At 35.1% G+C, this 21,630-nt stretch overlaps 2 protein-coding genes across 21 annotated transcripts in view; one reads left to right on the top strand and one right to left on the bottom strand.

Moving 5' to 3' along the window:
- Window positions 1-1,388, top strand: part of LOC119835650 — a 7,715-nt gene extending 6,327 nt beyond the window's left edge. Inside the window, exons 4-5 of the mRNA XM_038360605.1 lie at window positions 154-315; window positions 1,176-1,388. Of these exons, the coding sequence (XP_038216533.1) occupies window positions 154-315; window positions 1,176-1,195 (182 nt within the window). The 3' untranslated portion in view covers window positions 1,196-1,388. The remainder of the gene's footprint in view (window positions 1-153; window positions 316-1,175) is intronic.
- A 4,495-nt stretch (window positions 1,389-5,883) lies between these two features.
- Window positions 5,884-21,630, bottom strand: part of LOC119835433 (titin) — an 85,461-nt gene continuing 69,714 nt past the window's right edge. For 18 of the 20 annotated variants that reach the window (XM_038360234.1, XM_038360236.1, XM_038360237.1 and 15 more), the window contains 15 exons: window positions 15,113-17,083; window positions 14,910-14,954; window positions 14,545-14,655; window positions 14,189-14,341; window positions 12,706-13,677; window positions 10,998-12,374; window positions 10,336-10,623; window positions 10,110-10,251; window positions 9,300-10,012; window positions 8,883-9,185; window positions 8,242-8,538; window positions 7,660-7,764; window positions 7,207-7,401; window positions 6,498-6,803; window positions 6,205-6,398 (listed from right to left, as the gene is read on the bottom strand). In XM_038360234.1, the coding sequence (XP_038216162.1) occupies window positions 6,205-6,398; window positions 6,498-6,803; window positions 7,207-7,401; window positions 7,660-7,764; window positions 8,242-8,538; window positions 8,883-9,185; window positions 9,300-10,012; window positions 10,110-10,251; window positions 10,336-10,623; window positions 10,998-12,374; window positions 12,706-13,677; window positions 14,189-14,341; window positions 14,545-14,655; window positions 14,910-14,954; window positions 15,113-17,083 (7,172 nt within the window). Of the gene's footprint in view, window positions 6,399-6,497; window positions 6,804-7,206; window positions 7,402-7,659; window positions 7,765-8,241; window positions 8,539-8,882; window positions 9,186-9,299; window positions 10,013-10,109; window positions 10,252-10,335; window positions 10,624-10,997; window positions 12,375-12,705; window positions 13,678-14,188; window positions 14,342-14,544; window positions 14,656-14,909; window positions 14,955-15,112; window positions 17,084-21,630 lie in introns of all 20 variants that reach the window. The other 2 variants (XM_038360229.1, XM_038360230.1) reach the window with 2 other exon arrangements.

The raw sequence follows: 21,630 nt of genomic DNA, 5'->3' as shown, positions 1-21,630 counted from the left end.
TGACAGATTCGAAATTCAAATGTAATATTTTTTTATAATTAAGTGTAACAGTATTTATGGCCAGACTAAGTATAGAGTCAAAATTTTAATCACTATATACATTACATACAAGCGATGTCTATCAGATTATATACAATATTTTATTTAATCTAGCTTGCCGTTATGAAAAATCTTCTTGGAGCGAGTGCAGCCCCACTGGTGAAATGACTCGTACCGATATGTTGAAGGCCAATAGCGACCCCACGTGCGACCAGAGCCGGCGCATAACCAAGAAGTGCAATAAGAACAAACAAGTCAAATCTACCAAAGACAAGGGTAAATTTAACGCGTAGACCAGTCGTTTTCAAAGCGGACAATAACGCCCCTTGTGGGCGCTGTGGGTCTAGAGGGGGGAGGTATGAATAAAATTGGGGGGTGTTGACGTGAGTTCGGGGGCGATGGCTTATGCTGAAATTTAAGCCTAGTCTGCTTCTAATTAGGATTCATTCTCGTAAACATGTTGAATAATTACGTGTTGTAGATATTTATAGATAGATACAACTTGTGACGTAACAAACACTAAACAAAGTAAGGTCGAGATGTTTCCATCGATTTTGTAGTATCATGAATATACAATACAAGTGCAATTATGCACACAAACCCTTGTATTGCATCACTACGTACTAATGAAATTCGCATCAAAATCCGTTGCGGAGTTTTAAGGATCTATGCAAACATAGGAACAGACAGCGGGAATCGACTTTGTTATTATTTTATAGTTACAATTTCTGAGCGTCACTCATCAATAATAAAATATATCGAAGAGGAAGCTTATAATTTTCGGTACGTATATCGTACTTTGGGTAAATTAATAGACACATTCTAAGCTGACAGTTATACGCCCATACCAATTAAAATAAAAACCTTTTACATCAATGTCCGTACCACAGAATAAAGCCAACTATAATAGAACACTATCAACAATATCGTTTAATTTGTAGAATTCGGCTGTGCTATTTTGTTTCCATACAAAATATCAATTTCGGAGTAAAGTCGTTGAAACTAGATATATAACTATATATCGGCTAGTTTCTACGAATACGTCGAGTTTTTGAATGGTTGTGCATGTGCGAAATTTCTTTTATTGTATTGCATGTGTAAATATAATTAATGGATATACTGCTTTTTGGTTACAGGTCGCCGAAATCGTCAGTAAGTCTCTGGCGGATGTTAATTTTTTAGACAAATAAAACTTTGATTGTAAAATTACATGGTGTTTGTTCGTTAAATCTAAATTATGTAATAGTGCCAAAATATTATTAATTAAGATTTCTTTGAACTCTTAATGTATCCATCAGCTAGATGCAATAGTGCAATCAATCGAAAGTTTAAATTAAGCACTTAGATACCCTTACTTTTTAATTAATATGGATAAGAAAATCTTTGATATTAATAAATATTATTGAGTACTTAGATCGAGTGTTTCTTTTATAATATGATTCCTGTAGATAATAAAACCCTGAATTTATTTATTGTTATTTACCCTTATTAATATAAATAATAATGTAAAGCTGAACAATTTGTTTGTTTGTTTGCACGCGCTAATATCAGAACTACAGATTACTGGCCTGATTTGAAAAAATATTTCAGTGTTAGATAGATAGTCTATTTTTGGAGAAATGCTCTGAACTAAATTTTGTGTGGATATTGGGGATGTTTGAGAATCGGCCAACATCTATTTTTCATACCCCTAAATTATAAGAGTAATGCAGAACAGCGTTTGCCGGGTCAGCTAGTTATATCTAAAAGAGTGCATAGCTATTTTGCGTTGTATATATAAAAAAGTATGTCAATTTCTTATTAGCTTTTTGTTTTTATTTATTTATAAATTAATCGTATATTATAAATACGGATACAAATATTTATTATAAACAATTTATTATCATTCTATCCCTATTCCTGGTTATGTTATTATATAACTAGTTGTTCGTCGCACAGCGCGTCTTATAACTATAATAGGTTTGTATTATATAATAATGAAATATACATATTTATAAAGTCAAGATCTCGAATAATAATTCCTATGGCGGAATGAGTGAATAATAAACTAAAAAGGTGTTATTTTTCATTATAATATACTTACTTATGTTTGATTTATCCCTACTATTATTTTAAATACAAAAGTAACTGTCTGTCTGTCCATCTGCCTGTCTGTGTGTTTGTTTCTCAGTCACGACTAAAGCACGGAACCACATTTTAAATTAAATATGACACAAAGATAGTGAACCGGGAATGGATAAGGTTAGTTTCATGTCCAATATCATGGAGAGCTATTCGGGAAAACTCAGAATATTTTACTTTGAGTTGGCGGGCGAAGCCGGGCATCCGTAAACTAGTATCGCTATACCTTTTCCTTATCCTTCCTAGTCCTTTCCTCTATTCCTCTCGTTAATCCCTTTCCAATTTAGTCGGAAATATATTTGTAGCAGGTGTACAGTCGACCTTATGCCTCTCCAAATATTCATGGGTGGTGGTAGCGCCTACCATCAGGCGACCCATCAACTCCATTGCCGACGATGACACAAAAAAGCATAACATACTACACAATTGAAACGGGATTGTTAAAAAGAATAACAATTACTACCAGAAATATAAAACATCAATAAATGTTCCACACAAGTATAAGCTAAAAACTAAAACGCGTCGCAGTGTAAATTCAGCTCTGAACATCCCGGGATGATCTCTCGTAAGTCGTTCCTGCTTTTATTCTCGCTTTTTGCATTAAAAACTTCAGCTAAGTTTTTGCTTTGATATACTTCGCTCTTTGAGTCGTGCATTGAGCCAGCTCGTCCTTCCGTGAATTTAATGGATGCAAAAGTGCGCTTCTATTTAAGCAAGTACATATCTCTATGTAATATTCGGTATCAGTGGATATATTTCTGTAATTGTGGATGAACCTGAATTACAGGAATTGATTTGTATCAAGTTCGAAACGTACTTATGAAGGTCTGGTCTCCGTTCTTATATTACTTACTCCGTTCTGCTGTATCTTCAGATTATATGTTTCACTGATTTTCTTTTTTGACAAGTATGTGATCAGTCGATCTGTAATGTGCGATATGTATTTAAATAGTGCTTCATAATCTAGTAAAAAAATATAGCATGTTTAGAAGCGACAACCTCCACCACCGACCAATATCGGAATAAAAATCCGTACTAATGACGTTAGAATCTAATAACATTTTGGATCGCCCGCCGCTGCAACCAATTGAATTTGTGGCCAGTCAACCTGCTCTTCGTGACTCGATTGAAATTTTGCCAGAACATCAAATATTTCTGCCAAAATAGTATGTTTTTTAAGAAAAATGTATTTAAAAGTAAAAGTTAAGAGTAAATAAGAAGAAATGAAATCAATTTCATTAAGAAGATAAGTGTTGATATATAAAAAATAATTCAAGCCGAATACATTGAGTAGGTTGTTGGTGTAGAACGGACTGTTATTACAATAACACATCAAATGTAAACGTTGAGAAATTGTTAATTTTATGTCTGGTAATAAACCAATAATTTATGGGCGCCACACATTTTCTGGGTTAGGCTACCCAGGGTACCAATTATGGGTTGGGCTTGTAAATTTCAATTAGACCAACCGACAAACCTTGTGGCGATGAAAAAGATTGGAACTATAATAATAAATTTAAGCAGTTTTCAGACAGAGATGATTCATAAAGAGTCATGGTAAAGAATAATGGATAAACAACACGTAATTTCTATATACGTAAATTGATATTAAGATAATGTATGTTACAGTCAAAACCCATTGCTGATTAAACGACGACTTTTGACTGCAAGAATTAGTTAAAAACGTTTTCGACCGACCGACAACATGTGTATTAAGAAGATATAGTAGAATTATTGTTTTACCTAAACAATATAATCGTATTTGTGTATCTAACATATGTAGGTCTATGTAACGTTGTTATGGTTAAGTCCAGTTAAATTAGATTATTAATAGTGAAGTTACAGAAATTTACATCAAGCTGAAAATTGGTAAAATTTTTCAATACTTAAATGAAAATGAAATATAAATCTCCATCATTTCGGGGCTAGGAGAAAAATTTGCTTAACGTAAAATAAAAGATTATTCTAAATTTTCACCTAAACGATAATTATATTATTTATTCATAAAATTGTCAGTAGATAAAATTGTCTATAAGTTTCCTAAAACCGGCCACCGTTTCTGAACGTAACGATTTAAAAAAATTAAGTTTATGAACACCATTATGTTATATTATACACACCTCTGATTTAATTGTACTCCGTGCGATTTATTAAGAGGTTTCCCGAACATCACAGAATTATATGTACAAGTACAATATATTCCACAGTACTTTAATTGTAATTGTAAATCGATTTTTATTTTTAAACTAGCATTTGCTTTAAATTAGCACACCCGCGTTATCGCCCGCAGAGTCGTGTCTATCTGTCGGACTTTTCTAGGGTTCAGCAATTGGAATGAAAATTGGTACAGTTATAGCACCTAATTGAGCCACGAGAAAGGATATAGGTTAATTTTTATCCCCGAAATCCCACGGGAACGGGTACTATACGGGGAAAGCCCCGGGTAAATTTATCTTTTCTTTCGACTACGCGAACGAAGCTGGGCGAAATCGAAATCTTAAATTGCTTTAAAACACTCCAAATGTCTCAGTCTCTTACTATTTATGCGTTAAGACGAAAATAATGATCGTCTACTTTAGAAAATGCATAAAAGCATCTTTAAAAACTATTGGAGCATAATTGGACAAATCCTCTCTCGAGCACAACAGTTACAATACTTATAACATTTGCATATTGGTGCTTATGTAATACTAAAAATAATAAATTGCATAATGAGTGGAAATCGAGTGAAGTTTCCAACGACACAAAGGGAGGTACACGACAAACTGAAAACAAGTCGCAAATAAAAAGCACTTGAGCACTGCAGGTCTCTTTGTAATTCATCCGTTGTCGTGAATTTCCGTCATTTCTACGATACTGTTTAAGTAGCTTAAGTTCTAGCAAAGGAAATTATATTTGTTGTTTGTTCATTTGAATTTGAATGCAATGCTTTTTGGCTTACGATTTAATTCGTTTTCAATTTCATTCTATACGTATTTAACTTACGTGATGAACATTTCTTCGAACAAAGTTTGTGGAAAGGATTATTTTAAGTATTTATTTTTAACCCAAACTGCCTAATTGAATGGATATTATACAATTTGGTATACATAAGCTGGGTGATGGGATACGATTTATCCCGGGACTTTTATCCGACTCGTCCTAGTCGTAATCAACTCAAGTTGAACTCAACTCAAACTAAACACTCGTCGGATAAAAGTATCCAAACCGGGACGAGCGTCTAGTATTTAATACGTAAAATATATCATCGATAATTAATTTACGCCATTCACACACAAATAAAAAACAAATTACTATCCATTGGTTTGGCTACTGTAACCATGGCATAACCCTAACTCTTTTTTAATATTTAATGTACAGAAATGGTCAGGTTACAGCGGGTCAAGTGTTGTATTATATCCATCCTTTTATTTTCTAGGACCGCCTCCTTGGTACAGTGGTTAACGCGTGAAGCGTAGAACCGAGGGGTCCTGGGTTCAATTCCCGGTGGGGAGGCACAAAAAAAAAATGTCTCGGTCTGGCAGGACACAGAAGGTTGATCGCCTACTTGTCCGTAAAGAATATCGATCAGTGAAACAGATGTACATCATCTGCCCCATTCCCACTAGGGGACACGAGACTTCACTTTTTTTTATTTTCTAGTCGTCTCACAAATGCGACATTTATTTGGTTCCAATGTTGCTAAATTTTAAGTGAATAAATATGTGAATAAAACAACAAAAATAATATTATTAACAGCAATTTATTATCGAACATTTGAGTAATATAATATAAAACCTGACCAGTTGTGTTTGTGTCTCGTATATCGAAATGAAAATTTTGCACCTATATTAACGTCTCCCACCGACACACAAACACGGCGGTCAGGTTTCATTTACAATAAATAAACAATAAATAAATAAATAAAATAAGTATCTTAATCTAGAATAAATACTTCAACAACGACGTTGAAGGATGTACGCTTTAGCGCTATACTACGACTATCGCGAACTAGAATGGGTTGTGTCGAAATATCACAGGTAGTTGCGTGGACGCGGGGGGCGGTTACTTGAAGAGCTGTTTGGCATAGTACCATATGCGGAAGAAGTATTCGTCTCGGCGGAGGAGCGAGCCCCTCGCGTACGAGCGAATCTCGGCGTCCATGTTGTGCTCCCGGAGCCACGAGGTCGTGGTCTGGCTGAACGACGTCGGCTCCGTGGCCTCCGTCATTTCCCCTGGCTCCTCGTCCATGTGCGAATCTGAAATGCGAATATTTAATTATGGTTAGTAATAGTTCATTTCAGTAATGGTTCATTTTACTAAAAAAGAAAAAAAAAGATTCGATTAGAAACTCTCACCTTCGCTGGGCAGGACTTTGAACGGCTCGTCGGACTCGAGCGGCTCGCTGAGTCCGATCTCGTTCCTCGCGTATATCCGCACCATGTACGTGTGGTTCTCGTTTAGGTCCCGTATATTGAACTTGAGATTGTTCGCGTCCACTTTGCCCACTTCTATCCACATGGTCTTGGTGACGTCACGTATGGCTATATTGTAACCGAGGAGGGGAGCACCTCCATCCCATTCGGGTGTTCCCCAGCAGGTCATCACCATATTGTTACCGACCATACGCATTTCGAGCGGGGCGGTGGGGGGTGACGGTACAGCTGGGAGATAGAAATTTGCGTTAGAGTATTGTAAATGATAGCTAGGTAATTGGAATTTTATATATATAGACTTTAACCAAGATATATTGTTCATGTCATGATTGTAATCAATTAATATCGACATAAACACATAATTACAAATTCAGATGGAGTATAGAAAAAAGCTATTCATTTTATGAAATGAGGGCTATTTCGCTAGTTCTTTGTAATGAATATACTTTCATTTTTAAAAAGCTGCGATAAAACTTAAATTTTTATTAATGAACCTCGAACTAAAACGACTCGGCCTTCTTTCCTATATTTAAATTTTTATAACTTTTACGCCTTAAATTTCGTATACAATATTAATATATTTTTTTCTATAGCCTTTATTATGGCTCGATATGAGCGAATTAAAACTTACTCGCATGTTTGTCCAAGCGCACATGCTGCGACTGTGCTGGCAGGCTCACGCCAATCGCGTTTTCAGCTGATATCCTGAACACGATCTGCTCCTTGTCCTTTAGATTCTCTATGCAGTGCTCGAACACTGACCCACCAACTGTTATCACCTTCGACCACGATTTTCCTTTCACAGTCTTGTACTCGATGATGTAGTCTGAAAAGTGAAATTCGTTTGCTGGAATATTCGAGTCAAATCGAGTTTTGATATGTGGGTCGAATCATTTTGTATTAAATGATTATTTATACAATAATATGAACGATCCACATCAGTTGCACATCCACAGCCACACCACATCACAGATTCTCAAACTATTTTTTATTCCTTGTGAACTGACATTTTGGGAAATTACTGGAGCCGAAGATTTTCTCCCTTAATGGTTAAGGATTATAATTTATTTTATGAAAAACTTACTTGTGACAGGGCTTCCACCGTCACTATCCGGTGCGGCCCATTGCAGTGTCACGGATCTAGATGTTATCTCCCTAACTATGAACCTCTGAGGCCGTGAGGGAGGAGCTGAAATATGAGGGAATTTAAATTAATATATAAGCAGTCCTTACTCCAGTAAATAAAAAAAAACCATCGTAGCTTTTCGTTGAAAGCTTTTGATGCTGTTCTTGTTAGGCCGCGATGTAACCATATAACTAGCTACTGTAGAGTTAATGTATTATCAGCTATTAAGTGCTATGCAATGTTTTAAACTATAGTTAACGAGTTTGTGTTGTGTGTGTTATACTATTATATTGAATACAATTTTCCAGCTTGATTGAATTCCTTGTATATCATTAACGAAGCGTCTTAATTTAAGCGTGTACCTATTTTATTATTTGTTAATTTTTGCCTATTTATTATAGACCAACTCTACTTAAATCTTTATTATTATGAAGCCTTATAAATAAGTAAATAAGCGCAATAATTTTGAAGCTAGGCAACACTGATACTGAATAAGAAGCCCAAGCGTAATACATCAGCTAGCTTGTCTTGGACACCTACACAATGTTTTTCCAATAGTAATCTTCTCGTCGGAAATGTATGGCAAGCTCGTGCCAATTTCATTTCTAGCGCATATTCTGAATTGATATGTGGAATTGGGTGATAATTTGTCTATTTCAGCCAATGTCTCTGGTACGGTAGTTACATGTGTCCATTGTTTGGAATCCTGCTTTATTTCAACGGAGTAATCCAAAATAGCAGAACCCCCGTTTTTCTCAGAAGGATTCCATGTTATTGTAACAGATTTGTTGTCAATACCGTATATACTCAAAGGACCCAAGGGTGGGGATGGAACGTCTTTAAAAAAATATAAAATTTATGTTATTAAGGATATTATTTTTAGGATTAATATTAGGAAGATTGAATAATTAATTTTACGGTTGAATAAAAGATGATTGTACCCTTCATACAAAAAAGGCGATTATATCTATATATTAAATATGGAAATATAATATAATACAATGTTTCGAATTTTAGCACATTTTTGAACCTTAACATGTGATGACACAAAGCTTTTGATCCCTCTCTGCCCCTTGAAAAAGATGACACTTTTCGATGACTCTCTAAATCTAATTTACGGATGGTCCTTAGGTAACGAAATAATAAGTAATAATATAATTTTATCATAACAAGCAACTCACCTAAAGCAGTCTTAATAACAATCGGTTCGCTCTCCAAAGCTTCCGAAACACCGACGGGATTCTGCGCCATTACGCGGAACATGTATTCACAATTTTCGTTCAGTCTTTGAATGCAATATGTTTCCACGTCCTTATTTACATCGGCCACTCTCACCCATTGATTGACTTCAGGATCATGCTTCTCTATGGCATACTTGGTCAGCTCGATACCCCCGTCGTCAACCGGCGGTTTCCATTCTATTGTTACTGATTCTCTACTAATTTCTCGAAGTACTACTGGCCCTTTGGGCTTACTGGGCTTATCTAAAAAACCACATAAACATCTTGGTCACTCTCGGGCACGAAATACAATAGGATATATTAATTAAATACCAATTTAGTTTACTAATTCTTAAGTCACTAAGTGGTATTACTTACCGAATACTTTAAGAAGAAGGTCCAATGAAGAATTTCCTGCTTTGTTACTTGCTTCTATAGTATATTTACCACTGTGGGATCGTTTAAGCTTAGATATTCTGATGATACTCGTGCTTTCAGACGTAATAATTTCAATTTCTTCGGTTATTTCAAGTCTGGTACCATTCTTATACCAAACAACGTTTGGTTGCGGAATGCCTTCAATATTCGCCGTTACCGACCATTCCTTGTCAATCTTTTTCTTTTGATCAATTTCATTTTCAGGCACACTTATAATAGGCTTCAATTGTATCTCTAAATTACACGAGGTTTCAACGTCACCGAATTCATTTGTAGCGATACACTTGTATTCACCTTCAGATGTCTTGGTAGCTGTTACGGCTAATGTTGCTACTCGATTAACATATGTCGCTTTAGCTGTTTTCAATTGTTTCCCATTCTTAACCCATACAACTTTAGGTTCTGGAACACCACCGAATATACATGAAAGCTCCACGCTTTCATCGGGGTTAACAACAATATCTTTAAGTGGTTTCTCTACACTAGGTGCTTGGCCAACGCTAGCTTTCTCAATTCGAATAAATTCAGTGACCTCAGATGATTCGCTTACACCCACTTCGTTTACAGCGAATACGCGGAATCTATACGATGATTTTGTTTTCAAATTTTCGACGCAGTATTGGTTCTTCCTTACGCTTTCTATGGATATCCATCTGTAACAAATGATTATATTATTTAAATTTCAAAGATATTGCTCAGATATGTTTCCATATAACAACATTGCGCATAATATTTCACGGGCCTACTCACTCTGAGGTATTTATCTCTTGATATTCAACAATATAACATTCTATCTGTGAAAATCCAGTATCAGTAGGTTCACTCCAGTAAATATTCACAAACGTGTTATCGACGTCGAGCACTTTTGGCGCTCCGGGCGCTGAAGGAATATCTGAAATATATATTATTCATATATAGAATTACGTTTATTTTATAAAATGATATCTTTAAAGACCATTGTTGTATAACATCTTACCCATAACTATAACTTTAGTTTCAATTTCTAATACTCCACAGTTATTTTCAAGTTTGAGTTTATAAATACCAGCGTCGGAATGTTCAATTTTCCTAATGGTAAGGCTCGCATTTTGTGAATCGATGGAAGGTTTTGTATGTTTAGATCTTTTGATGATCTTAGCGTTTACGATCCACTCGTCATTCGGCGGTGGGTTTGCCTCATATTGAATATTGATAGTAACATCGCCGCCGCGTTTAACTTTATATTCTTTTTCATATGAAATAACTTTAGGCGGGAATTCTATAACTGTAAATAAATAAAGAATTAAAATTGGCATTGTTATACTAACGTATATCTAGTGGCTTTCTTCTTATATCTTATCTGCAATAACGTCTTATCACCTAAATCCGTATCGAAAATAACCAAAGAATTACGAGAGAATTATGAAGAATTACGAAAAAGTTAAGAATTAGAAAGAAAGAAATAAATAAATTTATTGTCTATAAACACACAGCACCGCACATAATATATGTATATATATATATATATATATATATATATATATATATATATCTTTATAAATAATTTATAACTAATATCTAGAATAAAAACTAATTAATAAAAAGAAAATAAAAAATTGCGTCATATATTAACTCGATAAAATTTAAATAACAACTTACCCTCTACTTTCAGTTTCGTTGAACATTTTGCATCAAATAAGACACAAGAGTATTCACTTTGATCCTCTTCAATGCAGTTCCTAATAATAAGTGTTCGCTTCCTACCATCTCTTATTAACGTGAATTTATCTGTATCTTCAAGGACAGTCTTTCTCTTATACCACACCACATCATATTTTTCATCCGGTACTTCGACCGTCAAATACGCATCTGTGGCCAATGGAATGAGGACAGTTTCAGGTAGACGTATAGTAAAATCGATAGAAGGTTCGTCAACGATAAGCTTCGCTACGCATCTATCACTACCGACTTCACACGCGTATACACCCGCATCGCTTAGGTCACAATCATATATTTTTAACTTTTGTTTCTTTCCGTCGATGGTTAGCTGCATGTGATTCGAAAATTGTATTTCTGAACCATCCTTAAGCCATCTCACTAGAGCATCGCCCTTGGTGAGTTCAATTTCAAATGTAGCCTTATGTCCTTTATTTACTCTTTGGTCTTGAAGCCTCGATATAATTTCAGGAGGTAATTCGACAACCGTTACTTCTGCAGCGCAGAAATCATCTCGTAGCTTGCATACATATTCACCTTCATCATGCACAGATGTATTCCTTATAAATAGTTTACGAACATTTCCACGTTTTTCTAATTCATACTTGTTCTTTTTAGATTTAATTATTTCACCATCTTTTTCCCAGATTACATCAGCAGTTTCCGAATTAATTTCAACTTCAAGAATGGCAATATCTTTTTCCTTAACCTCAAAATCTTGAAGTCTTCGTAAGAATTCAGGAATGGTCTCATGAATAGTTAAGCTGGTACTGGTTTCCTGATCTTTAACTACGCATTTAAATATTCCCTTATCGGACAGTTTTGCTTTTTTGATTCTTAATTTATGTATCCTGCCTTCTTGTATAATTTCTCTATGATCCATACCACTCAATTCTTTGTTATTATGGTACCATTTTGTAGATACTGTGTGAGATGTTTCGCATTCTAATATAACCGTTTTTCCTTCTTCAGTTTCATATGTTTTCTTTAATTTCTTCACAAATGTCACCTTTTCAACGTCAATTGTCACTTTGGCACCATGCGATGCTTTACCGGCACTGTTAGAAGCGACACATTTGTAATCACCTGAATCTACTTCAGAGTCGACATTAGCAATAATTAATTCTATATTTTCACCATCAAATCGTTGTGTTACTGTTTCTGAAGGTGTAATTATTTTGTTGTTTCTATACCATGTAATCGAAGGCACTGGATTCCCAGTCACTTTAGCAGTAAGATTTATAGTTTCCTTTTCCTTAACAGTAATTTCTTGGAATCGATGAATAAATAGAGGGGGCTCCGCATTTTCTTCCGTTGGTTCTGAAAATTTTACATACCACATTAATATTTTAAACATAGATCTTATTACAAATTTCGTTAATAAAGTTGTGAATTTTTGCCACACAATGAACACAAGGAACAAAGCAATTTGCAACCAATATTCCCAAAAAAATAATATTCTCAATTCGATTTTTTTTTGGGTTTATAAATGCGTGGATAACGATAACTTTTCACTTGACGTGATTATTTTCATGATTGATAGAAAATTGTTGTTATTTGATCCTATTTTTAAATCTACCCTACCGAGACGTCGATGACCTTTTTGTAAGAAAGAGTATTTATTGATATTATCATAAAATTTTTAGCATACCTTCAATTACAATAACCGCACTTGTTTCTGTTACACCTTCTGAATTGATAGCTTTCAATGTGTATACTCCGTCGTCCTTTCCTTTCTTAGGTTTAATAATTGTAATGGAATGAATATTTCCATCCGATTTCACAGGAACAGATTTCAGAGACTTATTATTACGGAACCACGTAACTTTAGGTTCAGGATTTCCAACCACTTGAGTCGTAAGCAAGAAGCTCTCACCTTCCCGAATGCTTATATTTTTCAATGGTTCGATTACTTGCGGTTTTTCTTTTTCGCCTGTTTTAATTTTGAGAACAATCGGCAGACTTGCCTCGCCTTCCCTATTCATTGCCAATACAGTGTATGTCCCCTCTTGAGATTTTTTAACATTAGAAATTTTTAAGACACTACAGTACATATGCATGTCTGATTCGGTAACTATAGAAATATTTTCATTTGGCATAATTTCATCACCTTTGAATAACCAAGTGATGTCGGGTTCGGGTATTGCGACCAAACGACATTCAAGATATATGTCTGATCCTTCATCGACATATTGCGCTTTTGGACGTTTAGAAAAGGTTGGTGGTATACCTTCCAAAATGTCTGCCAATGATGACTCTCTTGAAAGACTCTTTCGGGACAAAATGGTCATTTCAGATCCGTGGTCAGAAAGAGGAGCCTCAACTATTAACTCAGTTGTGCTCGATGCAAAACCTGCTGCATTCTTCGCAACACACGTGAATGTACCAGCATCTTCTGGGAAAACTTCACGTATTACAAGGGTTGCAACATTATCATCATCGTAATACATTTGGAAGTCTTGAGATGGTTTAATAATGGCAGTTTGCCGGAACCAAGTGATTTGTGGTCTTGGGTAGCCTTCAACTTGACATTCGAATTGGACAGTGGAGCCATCAGGTGTATGTTTTGGACGTAGCTTTTCAACAAATATAGGAGCAATGGCTTGTTCTTCAGAAGCCGGTTCTGAAACAATAGGAAGGATAGGAATATTTAATAATGGAGCTGTTGTGATTTTATATTTACATTATTTAAAAACTGGTTAAACTATTAAAAAAAATGGTTGCCTGTAAAGTCGGTTTTACGGGCGAAGATTTTACGTGACAACGTATTTTTTTCCAACGCCAAGAACGCTCGAGAAAGACAGAGACAGAGACACAAGCACGCGCCGATTCAATGCGCCTAATTCTCTAGCGCTGCGCGCGCGGCGGACCGATCATAGTTCGGTGACTCATCGTAACGTTACCGGGCGTTACACTTTTTCATGAGTGACTCCGAGCCGCAACCTAATTTAAGACGTTGTCACGTCAAAAGTCGGGTAAGTCGTGAATTTATCTTATAGGTTAAATTGATACATTTCCTTAATCGATTAAATAATCTATGAATTCGAAAATTTGGGGGTATTATATAACAATATAAATGGTAATTATATCATTTGCAACAAAAGTATAAATAATAAAATATGAGTAAATCTTACTTTCAAATACAGGAAGTTTATCTATTTTTTCATTCAATTTCTTCTGTAAGTACAAAGTATAATTGTCTTCATCCATTAAATACTGAGCAGGCACCCAGCCCTTTTCTTCAGTGAGATGTTTACGTACGTACCACCAGTCCTGATTAGTTGTATCTAAAATATAAAATAAAATCACTCTTAAAAAGGAATTGTGAATACAACGAAAAATCCAATAGAAGATTCATAGAAGGATGTTGAAGCAAAACAAATGTCTTGTATTCATGTAACATAGTCTATCCTGCAATATATAACAATTAGGAACAAACAATACCAATATAACAATTATTCATTAGGAAAACGAAGATAATTTCATTTACCTAGTATGTACAATCGTTCACCCTCTACTAAACTTATAGCTTCATCAGTTTCAGCGACATAAGAGTAAACTGCAAATACAATGTCACCAGAGCGGACGTTAACTGGAGTTTCTGAAAAGTAAGATGAGCTGTTTAAGTAATATATTAATTTTGAAATACATATTTAAATGTTTTTAGAGTGAGTTTTTAGTTAACAAACCAGAGAGATTGCAATGCTTGCTTTAACGGTAACATCTTTACCTATATTTACCATTTTAAAATTATTTTGTACTGTTAACCTAATAACCGAAATATTAACAATGTCTTTAATGAATCACAAAATAATACTTTTCTTATGACATTTTTTACTACTATTTTGTACATACCTGGGAATTCCTGTTCTCTTGATATACTCATACTTGCATCTGCTTCTGTAAATTTAACAATGCATTGAAACTTTTTTAATATAATAAATCATTCTTAATATACATATTTTTTCTTAAATTTATTTACGTTAAGCTTTTTTCTTCGATGCTTAATGTAAATCAAAAAAAAATGTATAATAATTATTATAAATAAATTTTAATACCTTGTATAATTAACGGCTTTTTGGGCTTTCGCTTTGCTGATATGGTGATTTCTTCTTCTTCGAATGTTGGCGCTTTGATCACTCTTTTCGGTTTAAGATCCACATTTAATTCCTCTACCTCGTTTACTTCATATGGAGTCTTCTTTGGTTTTCGTTTTATAACCATTTCTACATTTCCTTCTGATTCATCTTCACTTATAATCACTTCTTCCACTTGTTCAGAATCTTCGATATATTTTTCTACTTTAATTGAAGCTTCATCAGCCGCTTCAGATTTACTAACCTTTTTCTTGGCCTTAAGTTTAATTTTACTAGAAAGGGTTAAATCTTCTTGCTTATGTTGTTCTATGCGTTGCTTTATATCAAAGGCAATTTCTTCTTGATTATCTATGACATATTCATGTTTTTTATCTAAAGTTATATTGACATCCTCCATAATTTCTGAAGCTGGCATCGATGTTTTTGGCTTAGCCAAAGTTACAGACATATCCTCTTCATGCGTTTCCTGCATGACCTTTGCTTTTTTCATTGATAATATAACATTTGCAGATTCGTTACCGACATCACTTTCAGTATCAGAAATAATAATTTCTTCAACAGATTGATCATCTTCATAGAATTTAATTGAAGTTTCATTAGCCTCTTCTCCAAAAGTTGGTTGCTTTTGTGGTTTTAATTTCACTTTACTAGACATTGATATCTCTTCTTCTGCATAAGAATTTAATTGAATATTAAATTCTTGTTCAACATCTTCCAAAGTTTTAGTAGTTTTGGGTCTAAATACAACTATTTCGGGTTCTGTTATTTCAGGTAGTGTAACGGATGATTTTCGGGTAGGTTTTAATTTCTTTTTTATAACAACTTCATCTTCGATTTCTTCCACTTTTTTCAAGCTAGGCTTACGAGGTTGTATAGTGAATTGTTCTGGCTCTTCATCATTTTCATTAGTTGTTGCTTTCTCATTGATTGATTTATCTTCCTCTGGAAACTGATTTTTTGATTCTATTATGTCATCGTGTGTAAACATTGGCTTTTCTAGTTCAGATTTTTCAACATCTGGTAGAACAACTTGTTTTATTGGCTTTTTCTTTATTTTTGCAGCTTCTTTAACATTTCTTGATAAAATGCCGTTCTGTCTTATACTATCTATCACAGTTACAGACGGTTTTACTATTTCCGGAGGCCAATCATTGATGAACTTTATTCGACTTTTTAATTGCAACTTAGGAATTTTAACAGAGGCACGATCTTGTTTTTCTTGTGTTATAGTTTTCTTAAGTTTCACTTTCGCAAATTGTGGTCCTTCTGTATTTTCTGCATGCTGTGGCTTATCTATTTGCAGCACTTTTTGTTCTATAGCAATGGGTATCAATTTCTTTATCTTTTTGCTAGTCGGGGGTTCAGTTTTTACTGTGTCATCTTTTAGAGGTTGTTCTGGTTGCTGTTTTTGGATATTAGGTGATACTTCAACTATTTCATTTATATCTTTATTTTTATCAAATTCTATTTTTTCAAGCTGTTCTAATTCAGGCTTTTCTAGATCTGGTAGCGGTTCTTCTACTATTATTTTCTTTTTGATCTTTTTAGCCTCCTTTATATTTCGTGACAAATCTCCGCACTGCTTAATGCTTCCTATATTAGTATATATGGGTTTTACTGGATTTGGTGGCCAATCGGTTATTAATTTTATTCTACTTTTTAATTGAAACTTGGGTAAAGCTATCGTCTTTGCTTCTTCCTTCGGTTTTGGTGTTTGTTTTTTAAGCTTCACTTTAGCAAATTGAGGCCCTTCTGTTTCTTCAGGTTTTTGAGGAGAACTCATTTCTAGAGAGATACGCTCGATTTTTTGGGGTTTTAATTTTATTTTGGTTTTTTCTGGTACTTCAGTGTCTGCAACTTTTTGAGAAAATAATGGCTGTGCGTCTTCCTCCGGTTTATTTTCTATAGGCCGTTCATTTTTCATATGGGTATCTATAAAAGAAAAAAAAAAAATTATATTCACATTACTATCATTCTCGAAAGACCCGAATTTACCATAACATAAAAAAGTTAAGTAATAAGTTAAGTTTCATTTATAAATATACAAGGTTTTAGAAAAACAGGTACATTTAAATTGGTAATAAATACACGTATAAACCATTATACAAATCAATTCACACATAGGATAATTATTGAAACGCAAAATAATCACCATAGTCAAAATATCATATCGTATACATAAATGTACTTTCTTAAAATTACTGAAAACAACGCTAGAGTTCCAAAATTATAGAAAATTTTTTAATTAAATGACAATGAAACGTTTATAAATCATTAAAAAACGTAGGATGTACAGCGGCTAAATACACTGCAGCAACGAATTCAATACTACAATTAAATACATTAATAAAATATCAATAGTAAGAAACATTATTTATATTTAATTACACATAATATCTATAACTAAAATTTTGACAATCAATTTCAAGTTGTCGATTACAAGATTTGTTTACATTTAAAGTGCAAGTAACATTTCTTTTTACGCTTATTAACTATTCAATAACAAATTAATTTGTATAACCGTAACAACCATCTTATCCTTGGCAGTGAAGCCGATGCAAAAGTATAAATGTATGATTATACTGATTTCTATCTAGCAATTTTCCTTCTTCCCTTTTCTCTGGAATGTTTTTAACGACAGTTGCATGTCCGAATTCAAGAACTGAACCGTCGAGATAGTGTATGTGTGTTTTCTTTGAATTGTATCACCTCACTTAATTTTTTTAAATTGTGAAAATAATACACACACTCATTTAGTTATCTTAAATCGTAAAAACAATAAAAACAATCTTTTCACGGTTAGCTTACCCTCAAAAATGATGATTTATTTGCGGCTATGGATCCCTAAAAAAAACACACTGACCTCCTCCTGCAATTCTGGTACTTCTTTAACCTCACTTTCCTTACCTATTATATTGATTTGATATCATTTCCGTTTTACTCACTTCTATAACCTCCTTTACAGTCATTTAAACTGTCTGGTGCGTCATCTAGTGAGGTAACCTACAGCTGTTTGTGTCAATGAAAAAGTGATGTTGCTTTCGTCCGTGATAACTGTTATATGTGTATTTGCTTGTGCGGGTACTGTTTTTGTTTTATTGTGCAATTGACCTGTGTGAATTGTATTCTTACCTGCCGGCGCATCCATTTCCTTAATAGCAGTTTCTTCAGAAACATAAATGACTCTCTCTACCTTATCAGCTATCGATGTTATTTCAGTTTTATCATGCACCTCTTCTACATAACTTACACCAGTCTTCGCTTTAGTCTCGTTTATTTTAGCAGTTGCAGGTGCATAATCAACTGGTTTAGTTAGTGATGGTTTGGTTAATTTATTGTATGGTGTTTGGATTTCGTCAGTTATGTCTGTAACTTGTGTAGTTTCTAGAATGTCACCTTTACCGTGGGATCGACGTGTCTTAGTTTCCGTTATCTCCACTTCTTTTGTCACAACTTTGGTATCTATAATTTTGGGTAAAATGTTGTGTGGTACAATGTTTTCGTTGGTGATGTCTGTGACACGGATAAATGGATTTAGCTGGTACGTGTGGTTGATCACTAGGCTTTGTGTTTTCGTCTAATGTCTGTAACTTGTGGTATGTGTAATAATTTAAATTTCATTTTCGTTTTTTTTATTGTTTTAACCATAAACTTACCTTCAGGTGTATCTAATTCTTCAGTAGTCCCTTCCGTCATTTTAACGGTTTTGTTTGGTACATCAGCACTCATTGTTATTTCAATGATCTCATGCGCCTTTACATCAATATCCTTGCCTTCATTTCGATGTTTTTCAAATTTTACTTTGTTAATGTTACCAGTCTCAGTTTTAGGTGTCGTAATTGCAATCACACCAGGTGTGTCTTCCTGTGAGGCAGTCAGTATTGGTTCGTGTAATACATCGAGTGGTGTGATGCCCTGGTCTGTGTTGTCAGATATTTGAAATGTGTCCGGTGTACGTGTTACTGATTTTGTTTTCTTTGATCGTCTTTTTATAATTTTCATTCTAACCTTGCCTTCAGATGTGTCGATTTCTTTAATGACAGTCTCTCCAGGCACTTCAGTAATTTCCCCGGATACTATGGAAGACGAAGCGATTTCAGTCATTTCAGGTACCTCTTGCATCTCACCATCTTTGCCTTTAACTTGACGTTTCTTAGTTTTATCTTTTTTCATCTCACTAGCTTCCGTATTGGTTTCTGCTATTTCCACTACGTCAGGTACGTTCCCGAACAGAGTAACCTGCTCTGGTTTGTGTAATTGATCGATAGGTAAGATGCTCTCAGGTGTCATATCTGCTATTTGTGAAGTGTCTGGTCTGTGTAATACTGTTTTTGTTTCCTTTGTATGTTTCTTTGTTGTTTTCATCGTGTCCTTACATTCAGGTGTATCGATTTCTTCAATGGCAGTCTTTTCAGGAACTTCAGTGATTTCCTCGAGTTCTTCGGTGGTCAACATTTTTTCAGTAATTTCATGTACCACTTGCACCTCACCATTTTTCCCCTTTACTCGAAGTTTTTTAGTCTTCGTTTTTCTCACTTCGCCTGCCTCCGGTTTGGATTCCGTTAGTTCGACGGTTTTAGGTCTATCTTCCAACGAGAAGACTTGTTCTAGTTCTTGTAAGTGATCGAGTGGTGTTATTATGTCGTCTATGATGTCAAGTATTTGTAAAGTGTCTGATGCGTGAATTAGAGTTTTTGTTGTGTTAGTTGGTTTCTTAACTGTTTTTATAGTAACCTTACCTTCAGATGTGCCGATTTCTTCGATGGTAGTTTCTTCAGGAATTTCCGTAATTTCCTCAGGTTCATCGGGCGTCGACGTGATTTCAGTAATTTCGTGTACCACAGGCACCTCACCTTCTTTGCCTTTGACTCGACGTTTTTTAGTTTTCAATTTTCTCACTTCACCAGTCTCCGCTTTTGTTTCCGTTATCTCGACCGTTTCTGGTTCATCTTCCAACGGGATGGCCAGATTTGGTTGATGTAGATGTTCGAGTAGTGTGATGCTTTCGTCAGTGATGTCTGTTATTTGTGAAGTGTCTGGTGTGTGTACTGCTTTAGTTTTCTTTGTTCGTTTCTTTAGTGTCTTAACCGTGACCTTACCTTCAGGTGTGTCGATTTCTTCGATGGTTGTTTCTTCAGGAATTTCCGTAATTTCCTCCGGTTCATCGGGCGTCGACGTGATTTCAGTAATTTCGTGTACCACAGGCACCTCACCTTCTTTGCCTTTGACTCGACGTTTTTTAGTTTTCACTTTTCTCACTTCACCAGTCTCCGTTTTTGTTTCCGTTATCTCGACCGTTTCTGGTTCATCTTCCAACGGAATGGCCTGATCTGGTTGATGTAAATGTTCGAGTGGTGTGATGCTTTCGTTAGTGGTGTCTGTTATTTGTGAAGTGTGTGGTGTGTGTACTGTTTTTGTTTTCTTTGTTCGTTTCTTTACTGTCTTAACCGTGACCTTACCTTTAGGTGTGTCGATTTCTTCGATGGTTGTTTCTTCAGGAATTTCCGTAATATCCTCCGGTTCATCGGGCGTCGACGTGATTTCAGTAATTTCGTGTACCTCTTGCACCTCACCATCTTTGCCTTTGACTCGACGTTTTTCACTTTTCATTTTTCTCACTTCACCAGTCTCCGTTTTCGTTTCCGTTATCTCGACCGTTTCTGGTTCATCTTCCAACGCGGTGGCCTGATCTGGTTCTTGTAATTTATCGAGTTGAGTGATGGTCTCGTCAATGATGTCTACTATTTGTGAAGTGTCTGGTGTGTGTACTGTTTTAGTTTTCTTTGTTCGTTTCTTTAGTGTCTTAACCGTGACCTTACCTTCAGGTGTGTCGATTTCTTCGATGGTTGTTTCTTCAGGAATTTCCGTAATTTCCTTAGGTTCATCGGGCGTCGACGTGAATTCAGTAATTTCGTGTACCTCTTGCACCTCTCCATCTCTGCCTTTGACTCGACGTTTCTTAGTTTTCACTTTTCTCACTTCACCAGTTTCCGTTTTGGTTTCCGTTATTTCGACTGTTTCTGGTTCATCTTCCAACGGGGTGGCCTGATCTGGTTCTTGTAATTGTTCGAGTGGTGTGACGCTCTCGTCAGTGATATCAACTATTTGTGTAATGTCTGGTGTGTGTACTGTTTTTGTTTTGTTTGTTCGCTTCTTTACTGTCTTAACCGTGACCTTACCTTCAGGTGTGTCGATTTCTTCGATGGTAGTTTCTTCCGGAACTTCAGTAATTTCCTCGGGTACATCGGGCGTCGACGTGATTTCAGTAATTTCGTGTACCTCTTGCACCTCACCATCTTTACCTTTAACTCGACGTTTCTTTGATTTCACTTTTCTCACTTCACCAGTCTCTGTTTTGGTTTCCGTTATTTCGACCGTTTCTGGTTCTTCTTCTAACGGGATGGCCTGATCTGGTTGATGTAAATGTTCGAGTGGTGTGATGCTTTCGTCAGTGATGTCTGTTATTTGTGAAATGTCTG

The sequence above is a fragment of the Zerene cesonia genome, chromosome Z (assembly GCF_012273895.1).
Source record: "Zerene cesonia ecotype Mississippi chromosome Z, Zerene_cesonia_1.1, whole genome shotgun sequence".
Lineage (NCBI taxonomy): Eukaryota > Metazoa > Arthropoda > Insecta > Lepidoptera > Pieridae > Zerene > Zerene cesonia.
The sequence above is the reverse complement of the archived record's forward strand: the minus strand, read 5'-3'. Positions and strand labels throughout refer to the sequence as shown.